The sequence below is a fragment of the Poecilia latipinna genome, unplaced genomic scaffold, assembly GCF_001443285.1.
Source record: "Poecilia latipinna isolate Pla-1442-1.1 unplaced genomic scaffold, P_latipinna-1.0 Scaffold927, whole genome shotgun sequence".
Taxonomy (NCBI): Eukaryota; Metazoa; Chordata; class Actinopteri; order Cyprinodontiformes; family Poeciliidae; genus Poecilia; species Poecilia latipinna.
Window position 1 is genome coordinate 261459 of NW_015113543.1, and position 11473 is coordinate 272931.

The 11473-nt window shown below is 41.6% G+C and overlaps 2 protein-coding genes across 2 annotated transcripts in view; both read left to right on the plus strand.

The window, feature by feature from the left end:
- LOC106957695 (protein phosphatase 1, catalytic subunit, gamma isozyme) overlaps positions 1–2792 on the plus strand; it is an 8793-nt gene extending 6001 nt beyond the window's left edge. Inside the window, exons 6-7 of the mRNA XM_015049124.1 lie at positions 1601–1735; positions 2419–2792. Of these exons, the coding sequence (XP_014904610.1) occupies positions 1601–1735; positions 2419–2508 (225 nt within the window). The 3' untranslated portion in view covers positions 2509–2792. The remainder of the gene's footprint in view (positions 1–1600; positions 1736–2418) is intronic.
- Positions 2793–3464: 672 nt separating this feature from the next.
- On the plus strand, positions 3465–10928 carry LOC106957697 (protein phosphatase targeting COQ7). The gene is made up of 6 exons (XM_015049128.1): positions 3465–4031; positions 5126–5305; positions 6710–6908; positions 9339–9462; positions 9572–9701; positions 10377–10928. Exons 1-6 carry the CDS (start codon positions 3830–3832, stop codon positions 10433–10435), a joined length of 894 nt encoding a protein of 297 aa, XP_014904614.1. The 5' UTR covers positions 3465–3829; the 3' UTR covers positions 10436–10928.
- The last annotated feature ends 545 nt before the right edge of the window (positions 10929–11473 follow it).

Consider the following 11473-nt stretch of genomic DNA (forward strand, 5'->3'; position numbering starts at 1 on the left):
TATGTTTATTGCACAACGACAAATTAAAATATCCTTTGTTGTCGTCATAATTTAGGTAAACGAAGGTACAACATCAAGCTCTGGAAGACCTTCACAGATTGTTTTAACTGCCTCCCTATTGCTGCAATTGTGGACGAGAAGATCTTTTGCTGCCATGGAGGTAGGTTCTTGTTTTCACTTGTTCTCTGTACACAGTGTTATGTTTTTTGTGTGCATTATTTTCACAACTGTGGCGTATTAGAAAACTTGATGCGTCTTTGACGTAAGCTGCTCTTATTTGTCTTTGTGAAACGCTTCCTCTGCAGTTTGTCGTTCCATTTGGACTGACCCACATGTAACAGGTCGTGGCCCTTGTATTTGTTTGTTTATTGGTATCGCTGCCCTGTTTTTGCATCAAGGACTGTCACCTGACCTTCAGTCCATGGAGCAGATCAGACGCATCATGCGTCCCACTGACGTGCCTGACCAGGGCCTGCTGTGCGACTTGCTGTGGTCCGACCCGGACAAGGACGTTTTGGGCTGGGGGGAGAACGACAGGGGCGTCTCCTTTACCTTCGGCTCCGAAGTGGTAGCCAAGTTCCTGCACAAGCACGACCTGGATCTGATCTGCCGCGCCCACCAGGTAACTCCAGCGCCCCCTGTCTTTAGCAAACAGAAATGAGATTGTGTGAGAGCGCATTTGTACAAGGACATCGGATCCAGCGCAGGGAGTTGGCAGGCGTACTGTAGAGACCGAAATCGTGTTCCCAGTCGTTTTGTTTTCGTATACTTTTGGCCTATTTTTTTTTTTTTTTTGTATGTTAATGTTTGTGCCCAGTACAGCAAAATGTTTTTTTTTTCTTTCTTGGTTTTAAAATAAAATCAATTAAAAATACTGAAATGTGTAGGTTTCAGGAAAACCTCAAAAAACGAAACAAAAAAAAAAAAACAGGGCTTCAATTGGTCACCATCTAAAGGTAGAAGTCGATAAGTAACTTTTCATAAATTTACTAGGGCTGCATGATATTGGCAGAACATGAAATAATCCTTAATGTTGGTGAATGTTGCATGGCTGAATGACTTGCTGTAAATAAACAATAGCTGTGTTTCTATTAACCACATAATTGCTCAACTTGACGTTTTCAAAATAAATTTGCTTAACGGAACCACAATAATTAAAAAAAAAACATTTTCGATGAGGTGGATTTTTTTTAATTATATCAAAATAGGTTTATTTCTCAAAACTGCAATGCTAACACTTTTTTCACATCATGCGAGTCACATGATCAACGAGCTGTTGCCACTGATGCAAACCATGAAGAAGACAACAGGAAGTAGTTGGAGGATGGTGGCGTGGCAGGATTTTTAATAACTTGTCACATGAATAAACTTATTCACATTTAATTTTTGATTGTGTTTCTTATTTAATGGAAACAACGCAATTGTGAAATTGTGTTCTTTTGACATTAGTGACAGAACACAATTAGTGGAATATTGAAACTTATCACCATCCACAAGTTACATGATTCAGTTTTTACGTTCTTATAGGGCAGAACTTTTAATCTTGTCTGTCGTATCTCAGATTTTATTTATTTATTTTAATTTTTTTACTTTTTTGCAGGTTGTTGAGGATGGCTACGAATTTTTCGCAAAGAGGCAACTCGTCACATTGTTCTCGGCACCGAATTATTGCGGGGAGTTTGACAACGCTGGTGCCATGATGAGCGTTGATGAGACTCTCATGTGCTCCTTTCAGGTATCCGGCTTTTTTACGGCATAAACCATCAAAGGCAAATGACTTTTTTTCTCTCTCTCTCTTTTTGGACTTCAGCAGTAAAAGCGTGTCCATATAAACAACAGAAAAATGGATTCATAATATTTACTGATATTGCTCTCTGCTCCATTCTATGTAAATCAAAATTTCTTGTTTGGGGGGGGGAACTAAACAGGATGGCACTTTGAAGTCAGGGTACCAATCAAAATTCAATATGGCCGTCAAACATTAAACTGTGGCGTCATTATGTGAAATTTGACGTTTTTTGTCTCATTAGTCACACACTGTATTGTATCACATATTTAAAGTATTTGATTCATGTTTGCAAAAACTGAAGAAAAAAAAATTATAGAATCTTATTGCCGTTTGTTGCCACCTCATTAAAGGTGCAATATGTAATTTTTTATGTTTTGTACATATTTGTTGAAACTGTCATTATGTCATGATGGTACTGAATGAGACAAATAATCTATGAAAAAAAATCAAGCTTCTCTGCCTTCTCGCAGTTTCAACTAGAAACAACCAATCAGAGCCAGGAGGAGGATCTTAGTGCTGTTAATTATGCCCGTGTGTGTGCTGAACCTAGGAAACTCTGGGAGTAGTATTTAAATGGTGATTTGCAGAGTTATTTTCTGAAAAGGTTTCTGCGTTGTTTTTTCCTGCAGATTTTAAAACCAGCTGAGAAGAAGAAGCCCAACGGCAGCCGTCCTGTGACTCCCCCCCGCAACATGGTCACCAAGCAAGCCAAGAAATGAGGGTCCACACTGCTGGGGGGACCAAATGGCCAGAAATGCATTCTTCCTGGTCTGCTTTCATCTTCTGCATTCAAAGGATTGGTTATTTTTCACGCTGCCAATACCGCAAAGATATCCACTCCTACTTGATGAAAGCAAAGATATTTTATTGTTTTCCTGTCCACAGGGGTAAATTGATACGTCACCATGGAAAAACCTCAGGTGTTTTGCACTCCATTTTGCAGCTAGTCTTTGCCACATATGACTGTTCAATCAGGAAAAATGTAATAATATGGCTACTTATGCACAGGAATGCCTTGTTTGAAGCTGTGCACACTTTTTGTTTTTTTCCAAGTTTATTTTATGTCTTTCCTTTGTCATTTCATTCACCTGTAATTATTAATAGCTTATAAAAAGATTGAGGAAAGCCACAGACACAAGTTTTGTCTGTAATCTTTATTTACAGTTAATTTACTCATAATTTCATAGAGAATTGACTACACTGCATCACATTTTTAAATAAGTCTTGTGCTAAATTAAAAACGATAAACAAGCACTATTGTAATGTCTAAATCTTTCTAATAAACTCCGGTGTGTTTTAGGATGGAAATTGATAATTGAATGTTGTTTGTTTCTAAGGCTTTTATTCCTCTTAAACCTAATAAACAGAAAATACAAAGAGAAGTTGTATATTGTAACGTACTGTGACCATCAAAATACGTTTTGCGGGTTTTGAACATTGAGAAAGGAGAAAAATATTCTGCCAAGTTCAAGTTTTTCAAAATTCTTTTTAATTGAATTTTTTTTTTTTTTTAATTCCTTTTTTTTTTTTTTTTTTTTTTTTTAAGTCATCGATTTCCAGTGTTATATTTGGCAACATCTTCTGCCTGAGTTCGATAAAGGACAGAACGTTGTGTTTCCATATTAGGAAACGTTGATTTGGTAATAACCTCTGACGTCAGAGCAGTCACAAGACCGTGCGGTCTGAGGCCACACAGCAGCTGCTCCACAGTCTCTCTCTTACGCAGTGTCTCGGAGGCAAAGTGGCAGCATGGCCGCTCACAACCAACCCTCGCAGGACTTCAACAGATGAAGAAACCAATTTCTTTGAATTTCTTTCTGCTTACAGCACCACAAAAAAAAAAAAAAAAAAACAGCTTCGGGAGACTACATCTACTGTCGGCGGGAATTCGTCTTTATGCGCGGTGGTTGTTTTCGGCGGCGGCAGCAGCAGCAGTTCTTCAGCCTGGTTCGCCTGTCAAACTGCGTGCTTACATCGACGCTAAGCTAGCTCAGCTGCTAGCTTGGCCGGTTTGTTTCGTTCGGAGCTGGTGCGTAGGTGATGTTGTCCGTGCTGTCTTACGGTAGACTTGTTGCCAGAGCTGTCATCGGCGGGCTTTCTCAGACAGACAGCCGCGACTACAGCCTGGTGACGGCGAGCTGCGGCTTCGGCAAAGACTTCCGCAGAGGCATCCTGAAGAAAGGGATGTGTTATGGGGACGACGCGTGCTTCATCGCCCGGCACAGGTCCGCCGATGTTTTGGGTAAGTGTCTGCTCTTTTGTTTGTTCTAGAAATTATATTGCTACGCACGCAGCATCATTCTTCACTTAACAGCATGTAACTACAGGTTGAAACGTGTAGGGTCACTTTTCTTTTTGATAAAGACTGGGTTAATTTGTGTGAAACCTGAACAGCATGGAAATCCAAACCGGCTGTTTGTGGAATCAGCACTGGGACACAGAAACCTTGATCTGTGTGGACAACCTGTCATTTAAGTCTTGTGGGACTCCCACCACCTAAGCTGATTGTATGTGCTGACACCCGCAGAGTTGATCAGGTTGCCAGATTTAACTTGCAAATTGGAACACCTTCAACACAAAATCGCATTGTTTTTGGACCGGCTTGCTTCATTTTTTTTTTTTTTAAGTTGCAGGCTCCTCTCTATTATCTGACTCTGGGTGGGAAGATGCAGTGGGACTGTCCATGTATGGTCAGCAGAACAGATTCTGGTGTCTTGAGCCCAGAAACCTTCCTTTCTGGGCAAATCTTGGATTCCCACCATAAAAGCTCTTACAAGGCAAAACTATAAAACCCAATACACACATCAGTCCTAATAAATAAATTAAAATTTGAAGAATTTAATTGCATCTCTGCTCAAAAGTATTCATGCCTGTTGAACTTTTTTCACATTACTACCACAAGCTGAGATGTTTTGATTTGCATTTTTTGTGTGATCGCACAACATACCAAGTGAAGTAGAAGTAAAATTGATGGTTTCGATTTTATAATGTGTGTCGCAAAACTATACATCGCAATGACCACACATGATGAAACATGGTGGTGGCAGAATTATGCTGCGAGTGCTTGATATGAACGTGGGTGGAGATTGGATCAGAATGTCTTTAGATGTGCAAAGCTGATAGACACGCAATGAAAAACTTGCTATATTTTCAGTGAACTCTATAATCTAGCTACAGCTGTGGACTTTCACTGAGCCTGAGCAGAAATAATTTTAAAATGCTCTAAATGTTAACTGCCTCACAAATCTGACTCTATCCAAACATCTATTTTTATTTTCTTGCATTTCAGTGCTTGTTTGGATTACATAACTGTCTCACCTGTTTGCCTTTTTTTAGGTGTAGCAGATGGAGTTGGTGGCTGGAGAGACTATGGTGTGGACCCGTCGCAGTTTTCCAGTACACTGATGAAGACGTGCGAGAGGCTGGTGAAGGAAGGACGATTTGTCCCCAGCAACCCGGTGGGAGTCCTTACGACCAGCTACTACGAGCTACTACAGAACAAAGTGCCTCTACTGGGTGAGCAGGAAAAAACATTTATTTTGGTATCGTGGACAATATGTTGTCTTGTATTGGCGTTTTTATTATTCTACAGAATAAGGACAAACCCCACCGTGTAGAAACAGGACACCACTGGCATCAGTTGACGGGGGTTCAGACTGTAACCACCGCTGTGTGCAGACATGCGCCGCCTTACAGTGAAAGAGCACATTTCCATGTGGTTTAGATCTGAGCTACATTATACGGGCCTAGGCGGTTTTCATCTGTTTGGTTTATTGCTGGCTGGGCTGAGATTTTTGCATTATGACTCACAACAGCCAGATCCCATTAAGAAGTCCTAGGAATGTCCCAGCCAGTATCCCTTTCCTTCTCCATGGTGTTGCCTCAAAACAAACCCCAGCGCACGCGATCTAACATCAGTGAAGGAGCGTGACAAGGGAACAGATCTTTGTCTCGGCGAACGTCGGTAGTTTTCCAATGAGAACCCGGCAGCAGAGCCGGGGAACACAAAAGTTTGGATTGTACTGTCCTTTGCACAGCCGGAGGGATGCCATTGAGGCAGGCGGCGTGTGTAATTGTTTAGCTGCAGAGAAAAGTGAGTCAGAGCGTGTAAAGGCTGGGGGAGTTTGAAGGTTGATCCCAGAGAGAATATTTTGGTGTTCCGGATGAATCACCAGCAGGGAGTGGCCTCACGTTGTCAGCCTGCTCGAACAACTCTGGTTTCCTCCTTTTCACTCTCCCGCAGAGGGGAGTTTACCAAAATGTGTGTGTGTATATATATAAATATGAAAAAAAAAAATTGTGAATTTCAGAGTGAGTTAATTTGTCTCCTAAAGGCATACATTGAATAAGTTCTTGTATAAGTTCAATTGTACTGGAAAAAATTGTATTCACCTTTGATGAGGGGAAAAAAGTTTTTAATAACTTTTGATCTTCAATGCCTCAAGACGGCTCCGTATGATTCTGTGGTGATGGTCAAACTTTTTGCCCCTGAGACCAAAACTGGCAAATTTAAACTACTTGCGGGACACAAAATTCACTCAATTTGCAATGCAAAAGTAAGTTTATTGTGACTTTTCTTTTTTTAGTTTCACCTACTCAATAATAAACACTATTTCTTCTGAAATCTATAAATCCTTAAAGTTCCAAAATGCACAAAAAATACTTCAGACTGTTGCCTTACTAAATGGAAAAACAGACAATTTAATTTAAATTTCAGCATTTTCTATATTGCCCTATTTTACCATTCTTGATTTGTGGTCAGAGGGCCGATCAAAATCATTTCAGGGGCCACAGGTTGGACAGAACTGACCTACAGCCAATAGAGTTTATTTTCATCTCTTCTTAGGAGTGGTCGCAATGCTGGTCAACATTTTTGTTTGTAAATTCTATAGAAGTGACTTTGTGTGTGACTGTCTGTAGGTAGCAGCACCGCCTGCATCGTGGTGTTGGACAGGCAGAGTCACCAGCTGCACACAGCCAACCTGGGAGACTCGGGTTTCCTGGTGGTCCGGGGCGGGGAGGTGGTCCACCGCTCAGACGAACAGCAGCACTACTTTAACACACCCTTCCAGCTGTCCATTGCTCCTCCCGGGGCGGAGGGAGCCGTGCTCAGCGACAGGTGAGCCGCCCAGCACAAGCTGCACCTCACCTGTGTCCATTATGTGCTACACAAAAAGATGACCTACAGTGAGACTGGCTGATAAAGAACTCTAAACTTTTTGTTTTGTTTTGTAAAAACAAACTGGATAAAAATTCATTGGATACTGCATCGTGATGTTTTTTGTCGATCATAATTTAACCATAGTTTCCCTTACATAAAAACGGTTAAACACAGTCAGCACAGATTTTCTCTGCATTAATATTAATAGTAGTACTGGCACTGACAATTGAGACTTCATCTGTGTCTCTGATCTGGACTTTGGGGGTTGATGAGGAATCATAGGTTACTTGTTACTCTGGATTTTGGTTTTTTACTTGGAGGACCGAAACTTCAGCTTAGAAGTTTTGCTAATGAGAAAATCACTCTGCTCAGTGAATATTGCGTGGGCAATCTTTTTTTGCATAATGTTGTTTTCCTTTAGTTTTTAACACCTAGTTTTTCCTTTCCTTACTGGTTGCAGCACCATGTTGTTTTTATGCTGCATTTTAACATGGATTTGTAAAAAGCGAGAGAGCTATAAGGCGTTGGCATTTTTTCAAGACTTGTTGGGACTTTGCTGCTGCAGCGCAGCCTTCGACACCCTGCTAACTAATAGGTGGTATGCGTTGCAAACGCGACAAAAGAGATTATCTGAACGGAACCGCTCAGCAGAGCTTTTCGGTCTAGCCTGCGTGTCCCACATGTAGCGCTGTAGCGGCGGGTCAGGGGCCACGTGCTGCGGGGTCTCGTTGCTGTGGCGTGCCAAGCAGCAGCGCTGCAGACGTCAGTGGAGATCAGGATGTTTGCCAAGCTTTCCCTCTTACCCAGGTCAAAGTCTGTGTGGGCTGATGACGGGCAAAACGAAGAGTCCAGAGTCGGTCCTGCTGCCAGCGGATTCAGTTCCCGTTTCATTTGCTCATCCTTGATCCACCAGATTATTTTTAAGACTCTTTAAAGGTGATTCTTAGAAAACTGGCAAAACGTGAAGCACAGATAAAGGTGGGCTGCGTGGCTTTCAGTGACTCTAATGGAGCTGGATTTAGTTTCTACCCGTCTTTTTGTTCTGCTGGGGCTGGATGATACGGCTGAAAAACTGATATAAGCGTTTCCTTTCAGTACATTGATAATTGTTGATTAGTTTGTTTTAAATATTTGAAATTTTCTCAAACTAGTGGCGTGACCTTTCCAGTTTTCACTCCAAGCCGTTTTTACTTATTTTTTTATTATTATTATTTGTAAGCAGTTTTGATGCTGTTAAACTGCTGCTGTGCGTGTTACTTAAGTTGTTGCTAGGTAACCAGAGAGTGAGTAAGTTGATGTCACTCACCTTGCTTGTCTGGTACTGAGCGGTTCAGTGGCTCAAGTCTTTCCTCTGCCTACATCCCCCAGAATGCTGTGTGGTTCTGGATCGGAGTTCAGTGAATATTCTATATATATCATCGCCTCCCTAAAATAATGATCCAAGTCATTTATTGCCAATATCTTTATTTTTAATTTTTTTACCAAAATCACTTGAGGGAAGGAAATGAGGGGATTGTCCTATGATCTGGGAATTTCAGTCTTCTTACTGAAGATTTAACCAGCAGATGTTTCTTCAACAGTAGATCAAACATCTAGTTGAGTAACAGCAGCAGGTCAAAGCTGAAATACGTGAACACGAAGATCCGCCGAATTAAAGTCAGACTTTGCATATTAAACCGTGACGTTTATATCAACCATTTTTCCTTCTATTAGGAAGCTGTGCACACTGTTATTGTTTCTGCTTCATGATGATTTTATCTGCATACAGTTGAACATGAGGATCGGGTTAACGTGGTTTGTTCTTTCTGGCTTCATGAAAACTGACTTAGCCTTAGAGAGTATTGGTAAAATGAGAATAATCAGGGTTTTTTTCTTTTTCATATCCATCCATTGCTGCCAACACTGAATATCCCACCATCCCCTTCTGAGCCTTTTTGTCACCCCCACTTCATAGATAATGCAGCACAGGGCAGGTTGTTCCTGGGAGCTATGTCTCACTGTGTCCTGATGCAGTCCAGACACCTTTTATATTGAATCATATTCATAACTGTGTGGCGGGTTTGCAGCAGAGTGGGAGCATCTGCCAAGAAGCGAACATGAGACTGGTAGTCTCTCTGCCACTCTGGCAATCAAAGCACTTGATGTTGTACTAGACCACGCTGTTCTTTTTAAGATCCTTGGATACATTTTACTTTTAAAGTGAGATTATGTTTTCATAACCGAGGTGAATCTGTGTAATTACAAATGACGCAACTGAATTTTTTTTTTCCCCAGAATAGAAGCTATGTTGTAGAGTACTACAAACTAGTTTGTAGTACTCTGTATGAAACTAAAGAGTATCAAAGACTAGACTGACGGTATTCCTTGTCTGAATCTGTGTGCTTGCAGCCCAGAATCTGCTGACAGCTCCTCCTTTGACGTGCAGCTAGGTGACATAATCCTCACCGCCACCGATGGGCTGTTCGACAACATGCCTGATTATATGATCCTCCAAGAGCTGAAAAAACTGAAGGTAAGTGACAAACATGGCTGCTGCTGCTGCTGAGTCTGAATCCAGAAGAAAAACCTAACGCTCACTTTTTTTCTTTCCCTTTCTTTTTGTTCGTTTATTGCTTCCTCAGAACTCAAACTATGAGAGCATTCAGCAGACGGCCCGCAGCATCGCAGAGCAAGCTCATGTACTGGCATATGACCCCAACTACATGTCACCTTTTGCACAGTTTGCATGCGACAACGGACTGAATGTCAGAGGTAGGTTTCTTTTAAAGCGGTATAGCTTTAAACTATTTTGTAGTTTAAAGCTGCAGTATATACAGCATTGCAACCGACTACACAGTTTCAGTGTTGCAATGTTGCAGTAAGACTGCTTGGCGACGGTATTGGTTGAGTTATTATATTTCATGAGTCAGGCAATAAAACTCATATCAACCAATCTGATCGCTTCAAAACAACCTCACCTTCCTGTAAGGAATGAGGAGATCAAATGAAAGTTGGTGTACAGCCTACAGACTAAATGAAGAAGAAAAATGGGAGTGGCACAGGAGTCTGAGTCATTTTACCAGGAGTGGGATGGGACAGGAATTTTTGATTTTACTTTGGACCCCCCCAGTCTAAATGAACCACAGTTGTATCACTACATTGTAGAAAACTGTTATTTACTTAAAACATCTCGCCAAAGCTAAAAATAAAATTTTTCACATTCACACTGAAGAGTGTTGTTGACACTGCTTAGTATTGTACGTTTACTTTCATCAGTCAGGGACAGTCAAATTGAAATTGGCCGATTTTGGTCCTCTGCTGATTTTCTACGTGCAACATGAGTCGTGTCTTTTCCAGAGAAATGTCACACAACGTTAACATTTGCTCTTTGTGACGGCTTAGACATTTTTATCTACCACCATCCTGTTTTTTTGTTTATTTGTGCAGGAGGAAAGCCAGACGACATCACAGTGCTGTTGTCCATCGTGGCAGAATACACAGACTAGAACCTGCAAGCCGGGACGTCGCTAATCTGCCTCTGGAAGCGATGAACTGCTTCAATTCCTGCTGGCCAGGATGTAGGTTTGACATCTGATGCTTCCTCCACATCTACAGGATCCACTCTGCTGAAGAGCCGACCCAAACGCCCTTTTTGTTCTCCCATAAAAAGTACCGCCAGATAGAGGTCAAATTATGCAAACGAGAGGCCTAAAACACACTTCTGTCTCAGTTGGACTGTTGGCATCTTTGTAGTTTTCCACTGCTCACTTGCTAATCCCATTGCCAAGGATCAGTAGTCATTGGTTGGAAATGAAGCATCCAGTTTGAGGTCAAGTCCCTCTCTTTTCTGATGGGAGGCTGGGGTGAGGAGAAAGTCCAGGCTAGGATGTAGCCAACGGCTGCCGCCCGAGTCTCCATAAGGGAATAAAACGTTCTTAGGCGTACAGAGAGAATGGCGGCTTTAGGGCTCAATAACCAAGCTGCAGTTTGTAGATGTTTCAAGACCTTCATGGAAAGTTGTGGAGTGTTTTCTAGGAGCATGGAGCAAAAGTTAAACAAGACGGTGTGTTCAGAGTCTACAAAAAACCCCAGTTTATGTGACAATGACACACCTGTCGGCGGGCTCATCTTTAAGATTTCACATCGAGCGGCAGCTGCCTTTTTCTTACTGGTGCGATTGGAGTCCAGCGCATGTTTCGTTACCGAGCGGGACGGAGCATTTATAGTCAGAAAGCCTCTTTGGACGCATGCAACGCACATTATTTGTCAAACCGATGTCCTCCCTTTAATCTTACAGCTGCTGGTGAAGTCTTGACAGTAATTTTGTGTGAAGTGTGTATGGATGCGAGTGTGACGGATGACTGGTGTTGTTGAGTTGGATGTCAAGGCGCCGGACTAACTCCACATCCACTGGACTTAATGGGTCTGGCATCCTTAAACGCACACAGCTAAAAAAAAAAAAAAAAGAAAAAAAAAAAAAACTCTAAATTGGGTGGGGTGCCAAAAAAAAAATATTTTTTTAATTTTTTTCGCTTTTTGGGGGA

Excerpts from the sequence above, each read along its gene's own strand:
- LOC106957697 (XM_015049128.1), top strand. The coding sequence starts at position 3,830 with ATGTTGTCCGTGCTGTCTTACGGTAGACTTGTTGCCAGAGCTGTCATC. Across the intron at positions 5,306-6,709 it reads GAACAAAGTGCCTCTACTGG|GTAGCAGCACCGCCTGCATC; the intron begins GTGAGCAGGAAA and ends GACTGTCTGTAG. Across the intron at positions 9,463-9,571 it reads AAGAGCTGAAAAAACTGAAG|AACTCAAACTATGAGAGCAT; the intron begins GTAAGTGACAAA and ends TTGCTTCCTCAG.